General features: G+C 35.8%; 1 protein-coding gene across 6 annotated transcripts in view; it reads right to left on the minus strand.

The window, feature by feature from the left end:
* NSD3 (nuclear receptor binding SET domain protein 3) overlaps positions 1-23,856 on the minus strand; it is a 93,762-nt gene that overhangs the window by 35,340 nt on the left and 34,566 nt on the right. For 5 of the 6 annotated variants that reach the window (XM_017659497.3, XM_017659500.3, XM_017659498.3 and 2 more), the window contains 7 exons: positions 22,355-22,426; positions 21,600-21,762; positions 15,394-15,548; positions 13,396-13,911; positions 11,584-11,710; positions 5,028-5,128; positions 2,877-2,922 (listed from right to left, as the gene is read on the minus strand). In XM_017659497.3, the coding sequence (XP_017514986.1) occupies positions 2,877-2,922; positions 5,028-5,128; positions 11,584-11,710; positions 13,396-13,911; positions 15,394-15,548; positions 21,600-21,762; positions 22,355-22,426 (1,180 nt within the window). Of the gene's footprint in view, positions 1-743; positions 1,991-2,876; positions 2,923-5,027; positions 5,129-11,583; positions 11,711-13,395; positions 13,912-15,393; positions 15,549-21,599; positions 21,763-22,354; positions 22,427-23,856 lie in introns of those variants that run through there. The other variant, XM_017659501.3, reaches the window with a different exon arrangement.

Consider the following 23,856-nt stretch of genomic DNA (forward strand, 5'->3'; position numbering starts at 1 on the left):
AAATTAATCCTAAAATAGTACTTTAGACGTTTGTTTTCACTTTTTTGTGGGTGAATATTTTCTTTCCCCCAACTCATCTGTAGTGTGAAAAAAAAGCACATCTCATTTGTAACACTGAAGTCATGAGTCAAAACTTTATAAACTTCTGATTTGCCTGATGAGTGATTTAATTTACAACGGCTCTATTAAAACACTGAATTCAGTGCTCCTGTTTTAAAGCTATTTTCAGTCAACAGAGCCCAAGTTCCGACCTAAAAACCAGTTCTATCCAAACTACAGGACAGCTGATTGATTTGGAGCAATCCAAAGAACCATTCAATTTGGAGGGGGAAACATAAAATCCAACACACTGTGTAGCTTACAGATATGGTTGCAGAGACAACTCCATCTTGTTTTTATTAGGGATGTGACAAATCTTTGATTTGTATTCGATTCGTACACGGATAGTGCCATTTTCCCCCAAATTTTGCAATTGTTGATTACTGCCCCCCAAATAAATTTTGGATGTTCATAATTGTTCATATGAGACTTCCTTGGTGAAGTGGCATTTATTGTGACCATTAACAAGTGCTGCAGCACACCTACATATATCACGCCCTCTAGGAGGCACACTGCTGAGGGTTGTAAACAGACAATCAATGTTCAAGGGCAGCCAAATCGCGAAGAGCTGGATGAGAGGCCTCTATATGGAATTTGTACGGGAAGGAATAAATATGAAAAAAAAAAAAAAAAAAGGCAGAGAATAGTGTGGAATTTTTTTTAAAACCGTGTGTAATACAAATCCAGCCAAAACAATAGTGCAAAAAGTTACAAAGCAACAATCTCTTGGGCTAATGCAGTATAGGCTATACAGAAACAGCCACGATGAAATGTGCAGATCAGGCACGGTGAATACCAAGGAACCAAGAAGACGGTTAATATTTCAACCCATAGTTTGTGTTTTGGATTTTCCCCCCAAAATTTCCATACAACAAAACAGACATCTACAGCCCAGCAAGCTATGGTGGAAGTGTGCAGTCCGGAAGAGACCATGGAGAAACAGGTCTCCTGAGGCCATGAAGATCCGCAGCAGGCAGAGCAAGAGGAGCACTTGGTATCAGCCATGTTCTGTAGTGGAGGATGTGGGCCTCTTTAGACTGCTCGGATTACTGGAACTTTGTTATCACATCCCATCCTACAAGATTTTCACTGCATGTTTCCTTATATCTACACATTAGGGTGCCTGCCCATGTTAACGCTGATTAAAAAACACAAGTACACAAATCTATCTCCTTCACTGCTGGTGTATGGACCCAGACCACCACCGCAAAATATTTCCTTGGCCTAAAAGATCACTGGATTAACAAGGAGTTTTAACAGAGGAACAGGAGTGCTGTACTGAAAGGCTTTCGAAGGGAAACACAGGTACCGCCATTTCCGATGAGTTTCTGAAAATGCTAGAAAAATGACAGGCTGCTGAAGACAGCTGCCATGCTGTTCTCCATGATAACGGCACTAATATTAAAAAAAATAAGAGCTTTTAATGATTGTAATGTATACAGTTTGGGCTGTTTGGCAAAACCCTGCATTAATGATGCTTTTCATTTAAAAACAAAAGCAAAAAAACAAAAACAGTCCATGTTGAAATTGATCAGTGTAAGTTAAACGGTGCTTTTTAAGGCTGGACCCATGATTTAAGCTGTACCCATCCAGCTCAGACCAAAAAAAATAAAAAATAAAAAAAATCATTTGAATGTTAAAGCAATTGTTTAGAGTCTTGAAGAAACCAGGAGGCAGGAAAATGCCAACAACAATGATTGGCAAAATCAAAATTGAAAACAAAGAAACTGTTTATCGAGCCGCCGACAAAGAAATCTTGCATGGAGACTACAAGTCTGGAGTTTCTGGGATGAAATTGTACAGGAATCTCAGTCCACAGTTTCCTCACTCGCTGCGGAGACGGAGCTGTCACTGAATCTGACAGAGCCCTGCACTCCCCGGTCCGCCGACCCTGTGGAATGGTGGAAACACAACGCAATCAGGCCTCCTAATCTCCCAGCGATCGCGATGTCTTTTCTTGGAGCTCCGCCAAGCAGTGTTCCCTCCGAGAGGCTGTTCAGTTCTGCTGAGGATCTCCACGGAGACCATCGCTGCAGACTTCTCCCCGAGAATGCAGAGAGGCTGGTGTTTTTTTTTTTTTTTTAAATAATGCAATTTGCCCAGAGTAAACTACAGGTATTAAATACAGTTTGAATGATCTCACCAAAAATGCACGGATCATGCTTTGGAGTTTGTACTGTAGTCAAATTGCACACAGAAAATACAGATATAAGTTTAAGGTTTCTTAAACTTTGTGCGTTATCTCAAATAGATTTGCATAAGGTCATCTGATAATGGCCATAAATACGCTATGAATCATTTTAATTTACAGGAAGATTTTAACAGCACTGTAAAAATAAACGTGGCAACTTTTTTTTTTTTTTGGTTGTCTTGTCTGATTTGTCATAGTCCATGTTTGACAGACATTAATAGCTACTATTCGGTATTCAGTCGAATACCAAAAAAAGTGGATTCGTCACATCCCTAGTTTATAAACCAGTGAAACCCCAGAATTTATGGAGAAAAGTTGGAAACAGTATCAATTCTACGTGGTGTTCTCCAATTTACCAAAACAAGACTTTTCACAAGGAGGTACAGAATCAGATCAACTCTACAAGTCTCACACGCACATACACACAAACACAAACACTGGGGAATACTTCAAATTTCACACCAATTATTGACTGAAGAGCAACAATGACTTACAGAGACAAACAAAAATACATGAAGTACAAATAAGTAATTCTTAAAAATTGGTTTTAATCAAGGTAATGCAAAGCAATATTATAAAAACTCACCTTTCTGTAATCCAGTCTTCACTGTAGCCTGAGGAACTGCTTCAACCTGTTTTGACAGAAAAATCCAGCATTAGCAAGGAATTTTTTTCACTTTTAATTAACAGAGGTAGAAAATAATACTTCCATCAATCTACATAATGATGAGTGATTAATGTATCTGAAATCTGAACTCAGTCCCATCTTCTGGGTAAGGTTCTCTGTCTCAAGCCAGGGAGGGTTTAAATCCTAGCTGCCTGTGCTGAATACCAAGTGACAACACACAGCCACATGCTCTCTAACAGCCTTTTCCCACCATTCCCTTGGTATACGAAGAGAACCAGTATACTCTCCTCAGTGTTTGGGAGGCAGGAGAGGGGTTGTTTCTGTAACCAGACCCATGTTGCTGTAAACCCCTCCCACCCCAAAGACGTTAGGATAAATTTTTACTTACTATGATACTCAGGTTAATGTAACTCACGCCACTTTAAGACCCTTCCGCGCCTGCACTCACAGCTAAGTTGCTGGGACTCAGGACCCTTTCTGTAGAGAGCGCTACAGGGCTCCATACAGCTGGAAGCTCAATACTTTTGCTGCTAGTACAAACTTAAGAAAGTAAGTTTGTGATATTTGCAAAAGCACTTTCTTGAGTGTCTTATGAACAGTGTCTTGATCCTACATTAGGAGAGCGAGATCAGAAGTTATTCTGCCAATGTATATGTAAAATGTGGTAATTTGAGGACTGAACCATTGGAATTAAAGGGAGGATGCTGTTTGGAAGAGTTCCTGTTTAAGCTATGAAATGAGCTTTATGTTTAAGATGTGGTGAAATATGCATGTTGAAACACATTTTGGAAATATTTAAGGATTGTTCTAAGCTTTTAAAAAAATTTTTATTTTTTTTACAACAGGTAAAAAAACATACAACAGAAGTGCTTTTTATAAGATACAATTAGTAATACAAATATAAAAATTTAAACAATCACTGGTATTGTTCTACTACTAACTATAACACAGTGGCATTAACAAATCTGCCCCATTTTTTTGTACTCATTCTGCTTATAATTTTTACTGACTGGTCACAGACTGAATTTGGGAACCTGCTGGCAAAAATCACAATTTCATTTTGGTAATGAATACTATAGATTTGCAAGAGCTTAGAAAGATTTTTTGGAATATATTTTCCTAAGTATGAAAGTTAATTATCATAAGTAATATACTAATTTGTCATTCATTTAAGTTTTAGTTAAATATTTCTGAGAAAATTGCTTTACATGCTTGATGGTGATACCACAGGGCACCCCCAGAGTCATCTTTTAAGTCTAGAAGTTTAAAATTATGAAGGATGTAATTTAAATAGAAAGCTCCACAATCTTCCATGTTAAGTGGTTTAAAAAATATAAAATTTACTGGAACTAATATTATTCAGAATTCTTCTTTGTTTAATAGCAGCTGTCTGTGTTGTAAAAATGGATATTCTTTCACTTTAAAAATTAAGAAAAATTATGATAGTGAGTTTAACTTAAAAGAATAATGGTTTCTAAAACTTTCCTTGAAAAGGTAATTTAATACGCATATTACTACAATGATTACACTAGTTTAATATCCTTCAGTCAAAATGCACCCCCTTTTTTTAAACATCGTTTATCTGGTAACACAAAAATAGGTGAGCACCATTCCGCTGGGAAAATAACATTCCAAAACATTTTTGATACTGACAGGAAAACCAGATCTATGATTATCTGTTACTTCAATATAATTCTTAAGAGTTAAATTAATTTGATTCATTTAAAAAACAAAAACAATACATACCAGCAGCTTAAAGCAAAAAAACAAAATTTAAAAAGGGGGGAGGGGCTCAATGATGCTTCCAAAGAAAAATCATGAAAATATGAAATCATTTTTCTCACAACAGAAGTTTCAAAATAAATGTGAGGAATTCTTTATGAGTCTTGTACCACTGGCTTCCCATCTCCTGAAGCCTATTTTCTGTGAAAATGCTTGAAGCAGAATCACAGGGATGGTTGTATGAGAACTGGACACTAGAACTCACCAGGACAGAGGCACAAGGTAGTCCAGAAAGGAAACCCAGTGTAGGGAGAGTTTCTCTTTTACCAAAATAAGCCATAACATTACAAATAGAATGTTTTAACTCTCTACATGTAGCAAGCCAACCTGCTCCTTTTTGATCTTCTTCTTTGGCACAACCTCAGTGGATTTCTCTGATTCAGAACGAGTTCTAATTGATCTTCTCTGTTGCTTCTTTTCTACTGAGCCTAAAAGGTGATTTAAACAAACAAATAACTCATTTAAGGATGCCTTGACATTTACATAATTAAGATTTGACCCAATTCCCTGCTTTTCTTATACATTTCTTTTGGTCTTTTAATTAAAAAATCATTAAAAAGCTATTAAGTACTTGGAGCACATAAAAAATGTCATAGATCAGATTGTAAAGGTGGATAGGTTGAGACTGGGATTCACAAATGACCCTAAATTACACAAAGAGGGACTGTATTTTTTAAAATTATAAAGTCAAACTAAAGTAGAAGACATCATTTAAAGGCAGATAAACACATTTAGGTAAATATAACCAAAGGGAAGAAGGGATTGAGGGGAAGGATGAAAATGACTTTGTTACCCAACTGACATTAGGAATTATTGCTCAAATGTACTACATATTTTGTATTCTAACAAATGAATTAACTCCACATGCAAAATGCTTAACAGTGCTTGATGCAATTTTAAGTTTTGCTATTATTATTAACAACCAGAAGGAAAAAAAGCAGGAAAGGTTTAAGAATGTGACCCAAACTGAATCATTACTTTAGAAGTAATTCATCAAGGAAAACTAGTTACAAAAAATTATCAAGCTTTTTCATGTTAAATGGTAAAGCAAGAAACTATTAAGATTTGAAACAGTAAAATTCTTGAAAGTAAACAGAAGAAACTCACAGGGACCCCATTTTGTAAAGACTATAACTTAGATTGAAGACACACCTCAAAAGAACACTGAGGAATGATTTCCGTCTGTGGCCCTGAGGGGGAATGATGCCTTCAGTGCAGCTGCTCTCTGTCTTTCCAGGGCTTGGACCACCTAACTGGCCCTTCCTACACGATCATCACCCTTGGCCTGCCACGGGAGAAAGCTAACACTTCCTATAAAATTGGGCAGAAGCTACTTACTAAAGCCTCCAAACCACCTTTCTGTTTTCTAGTTTCATTGTTTTTATGTGCGAATGGATTCTCTCACCTTAGTTCAAAGCCAGAACAAAGAACTACTTGTTTTGTTCCCACTATTTTTGTTTGGGGAAGAAGTAGTTAGTCTGGTCATAATATTCTGTTTCTGAGCTGTGGTTTCTCAGTTTTTAGCAGAGAAGTCATAATTGACAGTGGTGGCTCCTTTACTCTCACTCTTCTTACAATGATGAAAATGTTGACTAAGACATCAGATAATCTACTCCCATAGACACCTGAGGATCCCAGAGATACATATTTCAGTATAATCATCAACATTCAAATACTACCAGGGAAAAGGAAAATAGAACTGCTTAAAACAAAAAATTTCTACTTTTTTGAGGATGACAACATAATTGTTCCATCAATGCAGATAATACAATACAGTGGAAAAGGAAACATGACTTCTTAAAATTACTCTGAAAGCTCCCCTAAGAATACACAAATTCTATTACATTTAAAATCACTAAAAAATATTATGTTTATGTTCTAAGAGAGAGGACGTAGGCATCTCTGGATTTGGAAACAGCTTAGAAATCTAGTATAAATGCAAATATAATTCTTCAAACCACAGAAATGAAGCAGTGCCACACTATATCCCCTAAATATAGGAGGAAAAGGCTCAGGAATTCCTAGTTAACACTAACTGAGGTGATGATGCAACTGGTTTCTGAAGGGAGATCAAGTATCTTCTCTGACTTTTCAACTACTCAAGTTATTTTCACAAGAAGCAAAATGGTCATTTAAAGACAAAATATGTTCATCAAGCACAGCTAGTAACCAAATTTAGACCAAGGTCAAAGCTTTAGAACACTCATTTCTGAATTAAGGTTCCAACATTAATTTACAACCTAATTATCCACATCTGACTAAGGAAGGAACTGGGCTTTTTCGAGATATAAAGAATTATGAACTTCTAGTTTACCTTTCATAAAAAAAAAAAAAAATGAAAAGAAAAGAGAAAGAAAATTCACAGCAGAACTTAAATCAAAACAACATGAGAAGATGATGTTCAGCAGGGGAAGGAAAGAAACAAGCTCCATTAAAAATAAACTTACACAAATAGCAAAAGCAATCCTGAGAAGGAAGAATAAAGTTGGGGGGATCTCGCTCCCCAACTTAAAGCTCTACTACAAAGCCACAGTAATCAAGACAGTTTGGTACTGGCACAAGAACAGAGCCACAGACCAGTGGAACAGAACAGAGAGTCCAAACATTAACCCAAACATATATGGTCAATTAATATTTGATAAAGGAACCATGGATATACAATGGGGAAATGACAGTCTCTTCAACAGATGGTGCTGGCAAAACTGGACAGCTACATGTAAGAGAATGAAACTGGGTCACTGTCTAACCCCATACACAAAAGTAAATTCGAAATGGATCAAAGACCTGAATGTAAGTCATGAAACCATAAAACTCTTAGAAAAAAACATAGGCAAAAATCTCTTAGACATAAACACGACTGACTTCTTCATGAACATATCTCCCCGGGCAAGGGAAACAAAAGCAAAAATGAACAAATGGGACTATATCAAGCTGAAAAGCTTCTGTACAGCAATGACACCATCAATAGAACAAAAAGGTATCCTACAGTATGGGAGAATATATTAATAAATGACAGATCCGATAAAGGGCTGACATCCAAAATACATAAAGAGCTCACACACCTCAACAAAAAGCAAATAATCCAATTAAAAAATGGGCAGAGGAGCTGAATAGACAGGTTCTCTAAAGAAGAAATTCAGATGGCCAACAGACACATGAAAAGATGCTCCACATCGCTTGATTAAATCACAATGATATCACCTTACACCAGTTAGGATGGCCAACATCCAAAAGACAAACAACAACAAATGTTGGCGAGGTTGTGGAGAAAAGGGAACCCTCCTACACTGCTGGTGGGAATGTAAATTAGTTTAACCATTGTGGAAAGCAGTACGGAGATTCCTCAAAATGCTCAAAATAGAAATACCATTTGACCCAGGAATTCCACTTCCAGGAATTTACCCTAAGAATGCAGCAGCCCAGTTTGAAAAAGACAGATGCACCCCTATGTTTATCGCAGCACTATTTACAGTAGCCAAGAAATAGAAGCAACCTAAATAAAATGTCCATCAGTAGATGAATGGATAAAGAAGATGTGGTACATATACACAACGGAATATTATTCAGCTATAAGAAGAAAACATATCCTACCATTTGCAACAACATGGATGGAGCTAGAGGGTATTATGCTCAGTGAAAGAAGCCAGGCAGAGAGAGACAAGTACCAAATGATTTCACTCATATGTGGAGTATAAGAAAAAAGGAAAACTGAAGGAACAAAACAGCAGCAGAATCACAGAACCCAAGAATGGACTAACAGTTACCAAAGGGAAAGGGACTGAGGAGGATGGGTGGGAAGGGATGGATAAGGGCAGGGAAAAAGAAAGGGGGCATTATGATTAGCATGTGTAATGTGGTGGCAGGGACATGGGGAGGTCTGTACAACACAGAGAAGACAAGTAGTGATTCTACAGCATCTTACTACGCTGATGGACAGTGACTGTAATGGGGTTTGTGGGGGGGACTTGGTGAAGGGGGAGCCTAGTAAACATAATGTTCTTCATGTAATTGTAGATTAATGATACCAAAAACAAACAAACAAACAAACAAACTAACTAACTAACTAACTAACTTACAGTATTTAAGATCAGTCTAATGTTACATGAAGAATGTGCTTTCTCCCTAGTTAGAAGGTAGAGGTTTAACAAAGATAATCCTGGTCTAAGTATCACACTTAAATTCAGACAAATTACCAACTTAGTGTAATTACCAAATTCAGACAAATTACCAATTTAGTGTAAAGAAACATACATAACAAGTTACGTATATATAACTGATATACCTAACTATGGAGAGCTGAGGGCAAAAGATCTCTTTAATATTCAAAGACAGGAACATTTCAATTATGGCTAATTACTGTAAAATTTTCTAAGCCTATTAATTCATTCCTTCAACATAATTTCATTTTTTATACAGTATTTTGAAATGACACAAATTGTAATTCTAGTTCTGGACTTTGCTACTCCCTCCTTACTTTAATGCAGCTTCCTTTCCCAGCTCAATTTTGGATAAAGACATATTGTTTAATATACCCTGTCCAATATATGCCCCATCTCTGCCACCACCTCTTCCAATCCTGAAGCCCCCATTATTTTTTTTTTAAAGGAAACTAGTTCAAGTTCTTTTTTTAACAAAGACTGTTCTTCCTTAGCTTTTATAATAATAAAATCAAAATTTCCCATACAAAATTATTTACCCCTCAGTGCTACTCAATCTCAGATTTGTCTGAGATACTATTAATTCAAGACTACCACCTCAGGTCTTAAGACTTTAACCCTTCTTTCCCCTAAACTAAGATTCCAAATGGCCAAGCCAGGTGATACCTATCTCTTTTCTTGATGGCTGTATGAAGCAGTAATACTGTTATATAAACCAAACCTACCAGACACTGAGTTAAACTGTAAGATCCTTAGTAAGTCAGACTCTTAATAAAAAATACTTTGACGATTCCAAAGACACAATCTATTGAATATAGGCATTTCTCCTTTAAACAAGAATAATATAGCCTGATTACAATTCATGGTATCTGTTAATCAGAGGAGAGGTTATAATAGCAGAGTTAGGCCATAGGCTCCTCAGCGACTAACATCCAGTGCATGAAGAATAATGAAAAGAGAGTGAGCATCTGTCCATTTGTTACTAATAGGGGTTAAAAGAGGAAATAGTAAGGAGGTGTGAACAGTGCTGGAAAAGCAGAGCTGTTCTTCTCATGCAAAGATATAATTAAATGGTGGATTTACTCAGATATGTATAGATTTTAAAACTATATTTTAGAACCCTATTATTTAAATTCTTATAAAAATAACTGTTATACCCTCCTACACTATTAGTGGGAATGCCAATTGGTGTAGCCACTGTGGAAAGCAGTATGGAGGTTGCTCATGAAACTAAAACTAGAAATACTATATAACTCAGTAATTCCACTCCTAGGAATTTACCAAAAGAAAACAAAAAAGTCTCTGATTCAAAAAGATATATGCACCCCTGTATTTACTGCTGCATTATTTACAGTAGCCAAGATATGGAAGCAACCAAAATGCCTGTCAATAGATGAATGGATAAAAAAGATGTGGTACATATACACAACAGAATATTATTTAGCCATAAAAAAAGAAATCCTGCCATTAACAACAACATGAATGGACCTAGAGGGTATTACACTAAATGAAATTAGCCAGGCAGAGAAAGACAAGTACTACACGATTTCACTTATATGTGGAGTCTGAAAACAAAACAAACGAAACAGCAATAGACTCATAGACCCTAGAAGTGACTGGTTACCACGGGGCGGGGTTAGGGTGGCAGGTGAAATAGGTGAAGGGGATTAAGTGGCACAAAATCTTAATCAAATATAAATTAGTCACAGGGATGAAAGTACAGCACCGAGAATATAGACAACAGTTCTATAACACCCTTCTATGTTAACAGTGATACACTAGTTTGGGTGAGCATTTAATAATGTAGATAACTGTCTAATCATTATATTGTACACTTAAAACATATATTGCATATCAAGTACAATAAAAAAATAAAAAAACAAAAACAAAGGAAAAAAAATAAAAAAAATAACTTACTATGAATAAAGTTCTCTAGCCCCTAAACCATTGCTTCCTACTGAAAAAAACTGTCTTTACAGGCACAGTCTCAGGGGGGCCACCAGGTGAGAAATTGAGGATCAACAGAGGTGAGGCTTAGAACCTCACCCCCCCTGTTTTGAGAGAAATCTTCTGCATCCGTGGATGTTTTGTTGCCCTTGGCTAGCTGGGATTAATACTTAGTCTATAGGCACAGACCTGATCATCTACATTTGCCCTCTTACAGCACTAAACTGTTTTCTACCTTTATCTTGCATCTACCTACCACTTCAGCATTTTATTAAAAAATAATAATAATAATGATAAGGGAGAAATGTGGGATTCACATATAAATCAAGTATAAAAATCAAACGAATAATCATAATTGACCTGATTGTTTATAATTCATGATGCGTGATCAAAACCGAAAGTTTCTGTGATGACTGCCCTTGCACTGTTCACCATGTAAGAACTTATTCACTATGTAAGAACTTGTTCACCATGTAAAAATTTGTTCATTATGCTTCAGAAGATTGGAGACTGTTGAGAATTAGGCTTGGGGTTGATTAATGCTTGTGCACTGAGTCCCCTATACAGAATTTTATTGTTGTTAACAACCATATGATCAATAAATATGAGAGATACCCTCTCAAAAAAAAAAAACAAAAAAAAAACTGTCTTTATAACTTGATTTTTTAAATACAATTTGATTTTGATAACTAAAAGTTTCTTAGGAACACAGCTACCATGTTAGAACAGAACTATGCCCTCTCGAAATGGATCTATATATACTCTTCATTCATACCCACCTGTAAGACCAGATGTTGCTTCAGAAGATGAAATGTTCTGAGTTGCCTTTTCATTTCTCTGGCTTGGTGTAGAAATTATAAGTCTGTCTTGTCCCCTGACACTTATTTCCGTTTTGTTACCAATTCCCTTCAAAATATGGCAAATTAAAAAATAGGTGATTACCAGGCAAATGGCATCACTGGCTTATAAGGATACCTTAAGATGATATAAGTTTCTTGAATTTTATATGGTTCATACATAACATACAGTTAATGTATGATCTTACCTATTATCAGAACAATTTTACTAACTCATCAGTATGCACCCTAAAATGTACAATGAAATTAGGTGGAAAAAAAAAAAATTTGTCTAAGACCAGACAATGAATATCACTAAAAAACGAACAAGTATCACTTAACTTTCTGTCAAAAGCAAAATATTTTCTGGTCAGAACAGGCTCTCCCTCTACCTACATCATAGTAAGAGAGCTCCAGTCATTTTCATTCGGTAAAGTACCCCATTACAGATAAAAATGCCAACACATCTTGAAAGATAAAACTATCCTTTGATGCAGAAATACGCCACTCATGGTGACCAAAACGTGTACACAATAAGCAGTTTGGAGCAGAGAGATGTCAGGTACAATTACAGTTCTGTCACGTTATTGTAAGTATTTTTAATGCAATGAAAAAAATTAGTGATTTACAAATATGTAAGTATTTTTAAAGCCCTCATTTTTAAAAGATTGGTTTTATCTCAAATTTCATTTAAATAGAATTCTGTGGAGGGGGACTGACACAAGTCTGGATGTGTGCATCCAAAAGCAGATTAAAAACTAGCTCCAAAAATGAAACTAATTTGTATTCAACAAAGATGCAAAGTATTCATCTGCTATTCAAAGCTCTCAGCAGACCCAAGTGGGGATTGTAACTTGAGTTTCTCCAAGTAGTTTCGCCTTACTAAAATCAGCTGAACCTATAGGCAGAAGTATAGCCTTATACTTCTCTCTAGGAAAAAATATCACTAATGAGGCATACCTATGTTTAATCATTTTACAGTATAATGACAATGTTAGGAAATGAGCACAGGATTCTTTAATAAAAGTACACACCCATGAGGTACCACTAAATCAAATTCATAAGCCAATAACTGGAATGGGCTTGGGAGGTTGGTAAAGAGATATAGGGAATAAATATTACAAATGTTATGAAAGAATTTTAAAATCTTAAAGCTAAAGTATTGGTGCCCTATGCGGAGGCTCAGGTCTGGCTGACGGAGGCGGTCCCTTTGAAGAGGCCCTTTTCACCCCTTCACCCAAGCTATCGCCACAGTTGATTGTCACAGAAACAAACGCAGTTCTGTTACTTCTCTAACATGCACCAGATATGCCAACCCAGCGTGAGCCTAACAAAACTGCTGGCGCAATCCAAACACATCAGCAGGCAGCTATTACAATGGGGAATTCAGATAACTGACAAAAACCATTTAAGAAGAAGCACACTTTGCAACTAAGGCAGACTACACAAACCAGGAGAAGGCAAAGCGCCCAGTTTTTTTCCACGACTTCAGGGAGCTCAACTCAGTTTTGGCTGCACAGCTCAGATTAATTTAGTACAGATGGGGATATTAAAAAAGAGGAAAGAAAAAAAAAAAAGGAAAGCATAGCATTTTAGCCTGTCTTTTGTGCCCCATCTTCAACAGAGTAAGCTGCCTGCAAATGTGTGGATAGGAAGTTTGTTTAAATAATGACCTTGTGGTAGTGTTTTTTTAAATGCCAAGGCTGACTACTGTTAAATCCGTCCCCCCAAAAATGCCATGAAAAAAGGAGGTACCTTCGTTGAATAAACAAACTGATCAATAAACTTCCCGTCTCCTGCAGCATTCTGAAGAGCAAACACTTGTTCGATTTTCACAACTGGAGACATGTTACACTTCTGCAAATCCAGGCTCCCTTTGTGCATTGTGATGGAAGCTGGTAAGGATTTCCTTGCTGCTGCCGTTTTCCAGGCTATTTTAACAGGAGGTGGTTCTTCCTCTTCCACATTAGTCTGCCGCCTCTGGCTGTGCCTCCGAATTTCAGTACTGGACAGCGAGGAGGCCACCTCACCCACATTGGTCTGTTCTGGCGGGGTATTCAGCACTGATCTTGGTCTTCGGGTTTTTTTAACTTCGGCTTTAGAGGCAACATTCTTTTTAGCTTGGGATAAAGCCTCCTCAGGCTGTTTATCGATATAGATAAAAGTGTACTGTTCTATTCTTTCCTCACGAGTCATTTTCAATGCTTTCTCTGCATGGGCAATGCCAATATCCCATTGAGCACGTTCTCTCTGAGGTCGGGGTTTTCGGATCTTAAAAAAAAAAAAAGATATAGGCATTAGCCGTCATACTTTAATCTAAAAGGGAAGTTTAAACCAACATGTATTTCCTATGTGACCCTGTCATCTTTCCAGGTCTATGTATCTTCAGGCTCTTCAATCAAATAAATAAAATGTTTTAATTCCATAGCTTTGGTAAATCAGTATTTCTATATGATGATATGGAGGTCTGCTCTTTTTTATGTCCTTCCTTGTTGACCACTTTACTGGACAAGTCCCGCAAAGAGGGAGTGGTGCTTCTCACATTATAGTCATAAAAATCCAGCAATAATGAGGGCAAAGAAAGAAAGATAACAGAAATGATTACTTTCAGTGGTCAATAAAACGCCAACATTAAAAACAACACACTAAGGCTCAGGAGTGCTACACAAAAAGCCACCTGGAAGAGAGTCAGCATCTGAAGCTGAACTCGTTTGTACCATAATGCAAATGGGCAGAAAGAAGAGAAAGGAGAGCAACCTGAGGACACGTGAAAGCTGACCGAGCACAGGAAAGCAGGAATACACGAGAGAAAGAATAAACCTGAATCAGTTTCCATAGGTCTTTATCAGAAGGCTTTGGATTGACAAGACAGATAAGAGGAATTTGAATAAAGGTATGTAAGATGACCAAAGAAAGCCATTAGGAACTGCCCAGGGGGTTGGCCTGGAATTAGGTAACCTGAAATTAGCTAATGAAACTATGAAATGGTATGGTGCATGTGGAATACTGATGTATAAATCGTAAGACATCAAGTTGGATAAAGTTAGTCAAAATCCTCTGGGTAAGATTTAGTTTTTTAAATGTAAAAATATGTCTAATTTTTGAATCACAAGAGAATCACACTAAAAATAGTTGATTTAAAAAATCTCAACCAGTTTATCAAGAGTTGATGTCAAAATTCTAAAATCTCCACCACCACATCAAATGTATTTCTTGGGTCCACCAACTGTGTGACCTTGGTTTGGACCAGTTAAGTTTTTGGTGTAATTTCTTCATCTGTAGAAATAAGAATAATGTATCTACCTTACTTAAGTTGTCATAAAGAGTAAATGAATACATATAAAATGCTTAAAACAGTGCCTGCCTCACATTAGGTAACAGACATTTCAAAAACTTTAACTTTTGGAAAACAGTTTTGCTAAATAAAGGAAAATCACGGAAAGAAGGTGAAATAAGAAAAAGAACAAAAATCCCTGGCAAAATCCACATCTCACTAGCATCTACTAGGCCTTACATACATTAATTCAAAATAGAATCCAACATTGTATTAAGCAGTTAAGGTGTTTAATAGTATTGTTTATATGACATAAGATTACTGATATACTGACAATAAATGATTAAAACTGAACTTAAGGAGTTAATATAACCAATCATTCTAGCAACTGTCTGAATTCAAGTATGAAAAGTTCTGAGATACTATTAAGTCCTTTAAGACCCACATCCGGTTGGCAATGTCAGTCTGCTGTCAGTCACCTTTTGTTTCTCAGAGTGATTGCTGGCTTGCTTGGTCGCCTCGGCCAGTAATTCTTCATACTGCTTATGACCTTTGTACTCTCGTACCCGCTTTTCATGAACCCATGCCCTCTCTGGCTGGTTGCTAAAAAACTGGACGTGATATTCCCGGGCACCTGTGAGTGAAAATTCTTATTAACCATTTCAGAACATAAGCATTCATATACTTTGCCAAAAAACATGAACCCCAGCCAGATTCTGTAGTATTACTCAGGTTAACACTTGTATATTTTGGATTGCCCAAAGATATAATCCAACACCTACTGATTACGCAAGGAATTGTTACCATAAAAATCACCCACAATTATCAGAATTACTACAGCAGATTTTAAGAGAAAGAAAAATCAGAAATTCTGCTAATTATCAAATTTGTTACCTTGGTTACATTACTTTTACTTGCCTCAAACCTTTTTAGAAACAAATCTAGGTATAAATAAATAAATTTTCCTTCAAAAAAATGTTTTCTTGGACTTTTTATTTAGAAGTCCAGTGCTGGCCAATCTGCTTTTCTAGCTGTTTAACAGTGTGGCATACAGACCTGGGGGTAGGGGAGGAAAGGCTACTGAGCCACTTTCAGGGATCCTGTGAGGTCAAAACTATCTTCATAAAAATACTAAGATATTATTTGTCTTTTTCACTATGTTGACATTTGCACTTAATACTGTAAAAGCAATGGTGGATAAAACTGCTGACATCTGAGCACAAATAAAGGCAATGAGTGGCACCAAATATACTGGTATCAAATTCTTCACAGCCATACACTGGCAGTTAAAAAAAAAGCCAGTTTTATTTAATGTTCTTGATGAAACAGTAAAAATTACTTTTACTAAATCTCAACCTATGAGTACATGTCTCTTTAATATTGTGTGTGACCACGTAGGAATTGTGCAGACTGCACTTTTGCCCACGTAAGTATGATGTTACCTTAAGGAAAAGTACTTGTGTGACTGAGTTGCAAGGTGAACTGGCCACTTTTCATGGAAAACACCATTTTTACTTGAAAGAATGACTAACAGAAGAACTACGGTTATTTGACCTGGAGCACTGGGCAGATATTTCCTCAAAAATGAACAAAGCAATTTTGTTACCTTAAGGGAAATTGATAGTGTTTGTTGCCAAAAATAAAACCTGATTTTCTAAGCAATAATTAGAACTTTAGAAAACAAGTATCTGCCCTATGAGTCTTCCAACTTCCCAACTACTAAGACTTGTCTGATGAAATAAATGGTTTTAAAAAATACTTATAAAGAAATGTGCCAACACTTCTAAGATACACATGACCTTATAAACCAGTATTTGTTAAATGGCCAATACATAATGTTACAAAATCATGAAAGGTAAAACATCCATTCAAAGTGCAAGTCAGAACCAATGGATTTTACTGTAACAAAGTACAAAAAGGTTTTCAATATGATTTCAAATCCCACATTGTGACAAACCCACCACTTGTTGAGTTTTGGTGTGATATCAAAGAAATATATCCACAATTACCTGAAAAAGGCTATTAAAATACCCTTCCCTTTCCCAACTACACATCTGTGTGAGGCCAGATTATCTTCATCTACTTCAACCAAACAATCAATCTTAACAGACTGCATGTAGAACCAGGTATGAGAATTTAGTGTCTCAAGCCAGACATTAAAGAGATTTGCATAAATGTATAAAACCATTCTTCTCATTGTGAAGTTATTTTTTATGAAAATGTAATTAATGATAACAATAACAGGTTATTTTTAAATGATTTAGTTAAAGATTAAAAAATTTTCTCATTTAATTTCTCAATAAAAATAAATAGAAACAGGTATAGCCACATAAACAAAAGCTTCTGAGAGTCCTCAAATTTTAAGAGGAAAAGGGGTTCTGGGCTCAAAGTATCTAACAGCACTGCTATAGAGCGAGGCTGCTCCACCAGTGTTGCGGCCAGCACAGCCGTTCCGTGACAAACCAAGGGCACAAGTTAAGCATGAGCATGTAGAAATGATGATGATTTGACATCACCATGATATAGAGGCACACGATCAGGGCTCTTGTCCTATGCATTTCTTTGGAGGGGGAGGGCTTTTATTATACTAATTGTTAATTTCATTGTATTTTGCAGAACTCTAGGTCCATGGCGGACTGGACATTTTAAAGAATAAAAACTGGTCCTTTACCAAACATAATCTGAAAAACACTGCTCTGGAGAAAAAGTCACAGGTCAACAGGGTCACGTAGACATGGTCTTCTTGAGGAATCCAGGGTAAGTTAGGTAGGGAAAGAATGGCAACAAGCAGAGCCTCCGTAAAAATGAGGAGAAAGGATTAAAGGGAACTACTTACTTAATAATCTTACATTACATTACATTTTGGAACTGAAACATTTTAATTTTATTAGGCATTAATGGGAGATTACCTAATGAATTATTTTGAAACAAGATTCAAATTTCATATGTAAAATAGCCTATGAAATACACACAACTCGGATTTCTTTATCATCTAATCTGAGAAAAGCCACATACAAATTTGGTTATAATTAATCAAAGAAGGTTTATCAAAAGTCTAAGGGTTTTGAAGGACAAAAAGATAAACATAATCTAAACTAACAGGTGAGTTAAGAAGATAGGGTGGTGGGTACAAGTAATAGGGTTAAAAGAACATAGGACTTAATCTGTTTTCAAAAGTCAGAGTTATTTATTCAGAAGCAAATATCCCAAAGGGCTTTATAGTTAAAAACTATGAAAACTAAAACATATAACACAATCTCATTTTAATCTTTATTTTCAACTTCTTCCATTAAATCACTTACTGCAGATGAAACTACTTATCAAGCAGTTTGCCTCTTTGTTATTAGCACTTTGTTTCCTGCTGGCTGGAAAACTCTAAGACAAGAGTGAAATAAAAACCTACAGATCTGAAAGACTGGGAAACAAGCACATTTTTCTCATGATAATGGACTAAATTTCCAATAGGAAAATGTCAAGGAAATGTTTTTATGTAAGAAAAATTAGGTAAAACCATCTAATTTTAAACTTCAAAAAAACCTATAAGGGTTAAAAGTTACAGTAGATATAAAACCATTTAAAACTCAGTAAAAATATATTCATATCTATTAATTACAAACAGAAAAAAAGAATTAAACTCTCAAATGCTTAATAGTAGCTACATAGTGAGGATGAAAGCACGTGCACCTTTCGCTTCTGTATAAGCAGAAAAAGCACTGTTTTTAACTTTTAAACTTGAAGTGGAACCTAAACAGTGAAATAAAACTTAAAATAGGCATGTAATCCAAACATCTTTCAACATGCTTACAAAAAATTGTATTGTGTGAAAATTGTTAAATATATTTTCTAATGCTAACAATGTGACTAATAATAATACTGTCTAATAACAATATGGAAACCAGTGACTAAATATAATCAAGATAAATTTTACGAAGTTGTTTAGATAATAAGCAACACTGTGAGAAACACACTCACTGGTCTAAATTCAGTAAGTGGACACGGAGACAAAGAGAACAGCGGAGTGAGGCTTTAATGACGGTCTTGCAAGATCGGGTGTCTGATGGGCAGGCACACTTGGGGAGTTTGGCGCCAATAATTTATCTCTTAGTATGTGAGTCCCTCCCCTGGTTCTTCATTGGCTGAGTACTACAGGGTTCACAGTCTTCCTCGGACCTCGCCTAAGCTGGTTATATCTTTCCTTTACATTTGTCTTAATTTTATTGGTAGGTTTAAATACTCACACAGGTATAGCCAGGCCCTTATCAATTCCCCCACCCCCACTCTCAGCCCGAGCAGCTTCTACCATGTGGCCCTTTGTTCATACCTTACTGTTAAAATGTTTAAACATCCTAGTGGGAATAAATCACATTTAGGTTTTATACTCTTTCCTAACAACACAAAATGCTTCACAGGCATCATGCATGGAATGTGATCAACAAAATTAAAGTTTACGCTGTGTTTTTTTGATTGTCAGAAAACTACTTCATTTAAAACTTCACCACAAAAAAAAAAAAGAAAAAACTGCAATCAAACAGCTGTACAATGGAATATTACTTGGCAGTAGAAAGACATGAAGAGATGATACATCATGGATGAACATCTAAAGCATTATGCTAAGTGAAAGCCGCACTTAAAAGGCCACAATTTAATGATTCCATTTATCTGAAATGTCTAGATAAGGCAAATGTATAGTGACAGGAAGTAGCAGCTGCTTTGGGCAAGGGGTGGGGAGAGGAGGAATAGGGAGTGGCTGCTAATGGGTACGGGATTTTTTTTGTGGGGGTTGATGAAAACGTTCTACAGTTAGGTTGTGGTGGTGACTGTACAAAAGTCACTGAGTTGCATACTTTAAAAAGGTGAATTCTCTGGTATGTAAATCATATTTCAAGAAAGCAACTGTTTAAAAAACAACTGCAGAAAAAGAAAATTTAAAGTATCAGAATATGCATTTTTTAAACCTAAATTCTCAGCTTTTTGGTTTTCTCAATAACAAACAAAACCAGTTTTTCCAGCAGTAAAGCAGGAGATAGCCCAGGAGGTACCAGACCAGATTGATTAATTCACAGAACTAGATTTAAATACTCCCTTTGAAATACAGGTGAGGTACAAATTGTGCTTTCATTTGCAGCCTATAAAAATGCTTAAGTTATCAGGTTTTCATAAAGTAATTTAAATGGGAAACTCCTTACAGAATCTCAAAAGGCGCTTCTCTAAAGGGAGAGGACTGAATGAAGAGCCTCCACTGTCACTGACCCAGTGTCTCAGGGTGCTCTGCAGGTCCAGTTGTGGATGTGAATTGTTTTATTTAAGAAGGCTGGGACCTCTTGGGAAAGCCTTGTCCCTCTCTTCTCCCGCACACAGAATCACAGATTATCAAACCTTCAAAGTCCTCCAGAGATTACTAGTCCAACACCCTTACTATATGAGGGAAGGGACCAGGACGGCCTCCCCCAAGCCTCTGTAAATTAGGACCAGGTGGACTCATTAGCTTCCCCTTTGATACACATTAGTCTTGTTTCAGAGTGGAGGTTATGGAATAAGGTTTGAAACTACTGACTTATTTGACTTGTAAGAATACTAAAAGTACCTACTTCCTAGTGTTACTGTTATGAGGGCTGCTGAAGAGAACTCCTTAGCATAGTGCCTTGAACAAAAGTAGACATTCAACAATGTTGCTGTTCTATTTTTTTTAACTTATGCTCCATTAATGCTTCCAGTTACCCCAACCTTTAACGAGCAGATTGTAGTGACAAGATGACGACGGCCTTCTATACCAGGGCAGATTCCTGGCTGCACAGCACAACAGTGACAGATCTGGTCCTGTCATAAACCTGACTCGCCAGACTTATACAGACATTTTTTTCTCCTCATAACAGCGAAGGGGGACCAAAATAGAAAGTTGAAAGTGAGAAAAAAAGAAATATTTCAGAGTTGCCCAGACAATAAGGAACTCAACACATAATAAGAGTAAGTTTGCAAAGCACATATCCAAAAATAAATTCCAAGCTCAAAACCCTTCTCTGGCTACTAAGCAAGCCCATTCCAAATGCTAGAATCTCAGGAATCTCATCTACATGTTTTGGTCATATCCAGAAAAAGGAGTGAGGTTAGAACACACCTTTTCTTTATATGTATTAATATTGTTAAAGGTGAGATTCTATGCTATACAGCTAGATTCAAGCTATTCTTCTATGCCATACTGAATTTATAAGGATGTCCCAGTAAATTTACAGATTCAGAAATGAAGTGGAGGAGAGAAAAAAACATTCTACAAAATTTATCAGGATGAAAAGTACTTGCTTGGGTAAAAAATTACTACCCATAGGAGATGCTGAAATAAAAATGTTCAAAGAAAGCTTGGCCCAAATGCCTATTAGTAAGCTCATATAAGATATCTGATTAATTATCCATCTGCCTTCTTTTGGGATTCATAGGTCAGTCACATTAATGCGTTTTTTATAAAGAAATTATAAAACAAATACAGGGTGTTATAAGGGAAAACAGGGAATATATTACCTATAGAAGCACTCTCTCAGTTAAGATGGCCATAATTATATCACTGGTTATTAAAAACTGATATTAATATGTGCATTCTCATATCAAATTATATTCATGTTCTTACACTCATATACAATATTTAAGATTCACTATTTTTTCCAACCTCTTATCTATTTATGTCTGTTCTTACCTCTTGTGTTAATTTTCGTATGAACCTCAAGCTGGGGATCGCTTGAAACCATACAAGGCCACCAAGGATAGGTTCCCACCTTAGACCAGACAAGATCACCAACCTGGAACTTAACACCAGCAGACACTTCCGTTGTTTGAACAGAAGATAATACTGGCTGAACCTAAAGGAAAAGGTCCCAAAACTTCATCAGCAGAGAAATTTTTTTTTTAAATTCTGTACAAAAGCACATCAAACAAGTTAATCATGTAAAATTTATCTTCAATTATACTTTTCTCTCAAACTGCTATCCATAACTGGCAAAAAGGAAGAAAAGGAAAATAATTAAGCCCCACTCCAACTACTGAAAATGGGATTGGTTTTTGTTGTCAAATTATTGATAAGGCATCTTGATAACTCACCATATCTATTAAAAAGTGGTCATAAAAAAATCTGTAACTTTGTATGGTGACAGATGGTAACTAGACTTATCCTGGTGGTCATTTTGCAATGTCTACTAATATGGATACAATGTTGCACACCTGACACTAATATAATATTATATGTCAACTGTATTTCAACAACAAAAAACAGTCATAGTTTTGAAAAGGGAAATAATTCACTGAAAATATTTTCTTAAACTAGCTCCAAGATTTCAGCATAACTTCTGAAATGAAGTATGGAATTGTAATGTGTGTTAAAAGTGTTGTAATTTAATCACCCTGCTTTCACCTTACACTATATTTGGTTAGACAGTATTCAATACAGCAACTCACCGGGGTTTCCTCTTTTAGTACTGGATCTTCTTTTGGCTTTTCTGATACAGTGTCAACCCTCTCACTTGGTCTCTAGGTGAAAAGGTATAGGTAAAAAGAATAAAATGACAGCAAACCAAAGAATAGTGACATACACAAAAAGAATCAAAACTACATAGCCAAGAGAGTAAAGGTCATTTATCAACTCAAAGGAGTTAAGAACTTACGCAGTACATCATGCCATGTCTTGACATTCATTTCCCATTGCACACCAAGCTCTCTCATTTATTTTAAAACTTAAGTTCTTAATTTGTTGGTTATTTGTTTTAACCTATCAGAGTACAGAAAAATGGGCACTAGTTGCTAGTACTATACACTTGGAATTCTTTCTGGGGAGCAATATGACAAGATGTTTGAAAAGCCTTAAATTTTCAGACTCTGACCCAGCAAATCCACCTCTAAAAATGTATTTTGAAAAAGCATTGAGAGGTATGAAACACATACACTAATATGAAGTATGCACACCAGTGCTTAGAGGAGCAGACATTAGAGTCTATATGTGCAAAAATGCAGAATTAAATAAATCACACCTGGATAGTGGATTAATGTAAATTTTTAAATGACGTGGGAACATAATAATATAACGTCACTCGAAAACTGCAAATTGCAAAGTGGTTTGTATAGTGTTAATACTTGGGGAAATAATTTTTTTAAAGGTGCACAGAAGACTAGAGGTGAGGGAATAAATGATTTTTTTGGTGTGCTTTTCTGTATCTGTCAAATTGTCTATAATAAACATTGCATTACTTTCCTAATAATAAAACCCACAAATATGTTATTTAAAAATTAATTTTTTCAACAATACTTTGGGAAGGCAATTTGGAAGTATCTATCAAAATTCAAAATGTGCACACTCTTCATCTAGTAATTATACTTTAGGAACCTATTCTACAGAAATACACAAAAAGAAAATCAAAGTAGAGGGATGGTAAATACAGCATTATTTCATTTCAGTAATCTACATGCCTATCAACATATTCCTATTTTTTATTTTAAAATAGTCTACATATTCCTTAAAAAATTTTATATATATTGTACACCAAATTGATAAGAGAAGTCATCTTTGGGGAATGAGATTAGGGAAATGGTGAGATAAGATCTACACTTTCATATTATTTGCATTTTTGCCAAAAAGCCTATTATTTCTTTTGTAATCTAAAAGATTTAAATTTTCTTCTCATTTGTCAAAGAACAGAATTTAATTTAGATAACTTAAAAAGAGGGATATATCCATCAAATTAGACCTTAATTCCACTAAAAAATTTTTGGCTAATTCTAAAAGTTACTTAAAATTCTCATTCAGCTAATTCAAGACAATTAAGACACTGCTGTAAAAAAAAAAGTTTTTTTAAATAGAAGAAATGGTAAAAAATTTTTTAACTATTAGGAAATGATAAGCCAGACAATATCACAAACCCCAAGGATCAATTATTCATTCAACAGTACCTGGGACTGTCCAAGCA

Source organism: Manis javanica, chromosome 12, assembly GCF_040802235.1.
Source record: "Manis javanica isolate MJ-LG chromosome 12, MJ_LKY, whole genome shotgun sequence".
Lineage (NCBI taxonomy): Eukaryota > Metazoa > Chordata > Mammalia > Pholidota > Manidae > Manis > Manis javanica.